The sequence below is a fragment of the Piliocolobus tephrosceles genome, unplaced genomic scaffold (genome assembly GCF_002776525.5).
Source record: "Piliocolobus tephrosceles isolate RC106 unplaced genomic scaffold, ASM277652v3 unscaffolded_2776, whole genome shotgun sequence".
NCBI lineage: Eukaryota > Metazoa > Chordata > Mammalia > Primates > Cercopithecidae > Piliocolobus > Piliocolobus tephrosceles.
This window is the reverse complement of record NW_022310709.1, coordinates 1-2,315: the sequence shown is the minus strand read 5'-3', so window position 1 is coordinate 2,315 and position 2,315 is coordinate 1. Positions and strand designations below refer to the sequence as shown.

At 65.9% G+C, this 2,315-nt stretch overlaps 1 protein-coding gene across 1 annotated transcript; it reads left to right on the top strand.

Annotated features, from left to right (window-relative positions):
- Positions 1–6: 6 nt before the first annotated feature.
- On the top strand, positions 7–1,591 carry SOX18 (SRY-box transcription factor 18). Its single transcript, XM_023199082.1, has 2 exons — positions 7–16; positions 208–1,591. Exons 1-2 carry the CDS (start codon positions 10–12, stop codon positions 1,002–1,004), a joined length of 804 nt encoding a protein of 267 aa, XP_023054850.1. The 5' UTR covers positions 7–9; the 3' UTR covers positions 1,005–1,591.
- The last annotated feature ends 724 nt before the right edge of the window (positions 1,592–2,315 follow it).

Here is a 2,315-nt window from a genome sequence, read left to right as displayed (position 1 = left end):
CTCAGCAAGATGCTGGGTGAGCGGCGGGAGGGCGGCAGAACGGGGAGCGGGCGGGGGGGCGCGGGCCGGGGGGACAGGGGGCGCGGGGGTCCCGGGTCGCGGCGTACGGGGGCTGCGCCGAACCCTCGAGGGGCGTCCCAGGCGCACGGAGGGCTCGGCGCCCACCCGCCCGACGGCGTTCCACTCACTGGCGCCCGCGGCCCGCAGGCAAAGCGTGGAAGGAGCTGAACGCAGCGGAGAAGCGGCCCTTCGTGGAGGAAGCCGAACGGCTGCGCGTGCAGCACCTGCGCGACCACCCCAACTACAAGTACCGGCCGCGCCGCAAGAAGCAGGCGCGCAAGGCCCGGCGGCTGGAGCCCGGCCTCCTGCTCCCCGGATTAGCGCCCCCGCAGCCACCGCCCGAGCCTTTCCCCGCGGCGCCTGGCTCGGCTCGCGCCTTCCGCGAGCTGCCCCCGCTGGGCGCCGAGTTCGACGGCCTGGGGCTGCCGACGCCCGAGCGCTCGCCTCTGGACGGCCTGGAGCCCGGCGAGGCTGCCTTCTTCCCACCGCCCGCGGCGCCCGAGGACTGCGCGCTGCGAGCCTTCCGCGCGCCCTACGCGCCCACCGAGCTGTCCCGGGACCCCGGCGGTTGCTACGGGGCTCCCCTGGCGGAGGCGCTCAGGACCGCGCCCCCGGTGGCGCCGCTCGCTGGCCTGTACTACGGCACCCTGGGCACGCCCGGCCCGTACCCCGGCCCGCTGTCGCCGCCGCCCGAGGCCCCGCCGCTGGAGAACGCCGAGCCGCTGGGGCCCGCCGCCGATCTCTGGGCCGACGTGGACCTCACCGAGTTCGACCAGTACCTCAACTGCAGCCGGACTCGGCCCGACGCCCCCGGGCTGCCGTACCACGTGGCACTGGCCAAACTGGGCCCGCGCGCCATGTCCTGCCCCGAGGAGAGCAGCCTGATCTCCGCGCTGTCGGACGCCAGCAGCGCGGTCTATTACAGCGCGTGCATCTCCGGCTAGGCCGCCGACGCCGCCCGGGTCCCTGCAGCGCTTCCTCCCGCAGCCCCCGCGACCGATCCGACCGCGTCGCTGCCCGCTCTACCCTCTCGCACGCGTGTATGTTTGGCTCCATGTCACAGCCCCCTAGGAGCCAGTGATGCTCGGCCTTGTGCCCGTTCCGCCACCCAGGCCACCCTTCCTGGGCTTCTGGGCCACCTGCCCTCGGGAGGGCCCCTGCGACGGTGCCTGGAGTTCCCACGTGTCCTGGGGCTTTTCCAGGAAGCCGGAGCCTAGGACCTGTTGGCAGAGTTGCCAGGGTTACCTTTTTGAGGCACCTGTTCCTTTTCTTGCAGTGTATTTTCTACAACCAGATTGTATTAATATTTTTTACTTTGCCCTTTTAAAAAATTATACCTAATACAATATATTTAATTTTTACTTAAACTCTTAAACTTTTCTTCCAAGAAGTTTCCGCGATCAGAGCCGTCACTGTGGCAAAGGCTTTTGAAATGTGGGGGATACAGATGTTTGCTTGCTGTAAAGGAGGAGCTTGGGGCTGGGTCCCCGGGTGGAGAGGCCACAATAAAGCCTCGGGCCTTTCCTCTGCACAGTGACATCTGTGGTGTTTGCAGGGAGGGAAGAGCAGTTCCCCAAATAGCCCTGGACGCCCCTTCCCTCCTAATCGCCCCCAGGGAGCCTGACTCCTAGCTTGAGCCCCATAGCACTCCTCCCTCCTTCTGTGACATAGCCCAGACAGCGTGGGTAGCAGGCATGGGCTCCACACTTCCCCCAGCCCTCCCCTCCTGTCCCACCCCGATGTTAACTCAACCCTATCAGACAGCAGACTACCAGCAATCCCCTCACATCCCTGGCAGGGTTTCATTGCCCTTGCCTCTGCCTTAAAACTTCCATGCCCAAGGGCTGCCCCGTACGGCACCCTTCCTGAGGGAGGCTGGCAGGTTGGCAGCCCACGTGCAGACACAGATTCCAGGGGTCTCTGTCAGCTGTTCTCACTCACCCCAGGGAGGGCAGCACCCTGCTACACCCACAGCACTCCCCCCACCCGAGTGACCTGTCCAGCTCTGCCCAGAGACAGGGTCGATGACCAAGGCAGGAGAGCCTAGGCTTTACATCCCAAGACCCCCCAACTCTGGAGCCGTATCACACTAGTCCCCAGGAGGACTGGACACCCTTTTTTTTTTTTTTTTTGAGACGGAGTCTCGCTCTGTCGCCCAGGCTGGAGTGCAGTGGCGCGATCTCGGCTCCCTACAAGCTCTGCCTCCTGGGTTCACGCCATTCTCCTGCCTCAGCCTCCCGAGTAGCTGGGACTAC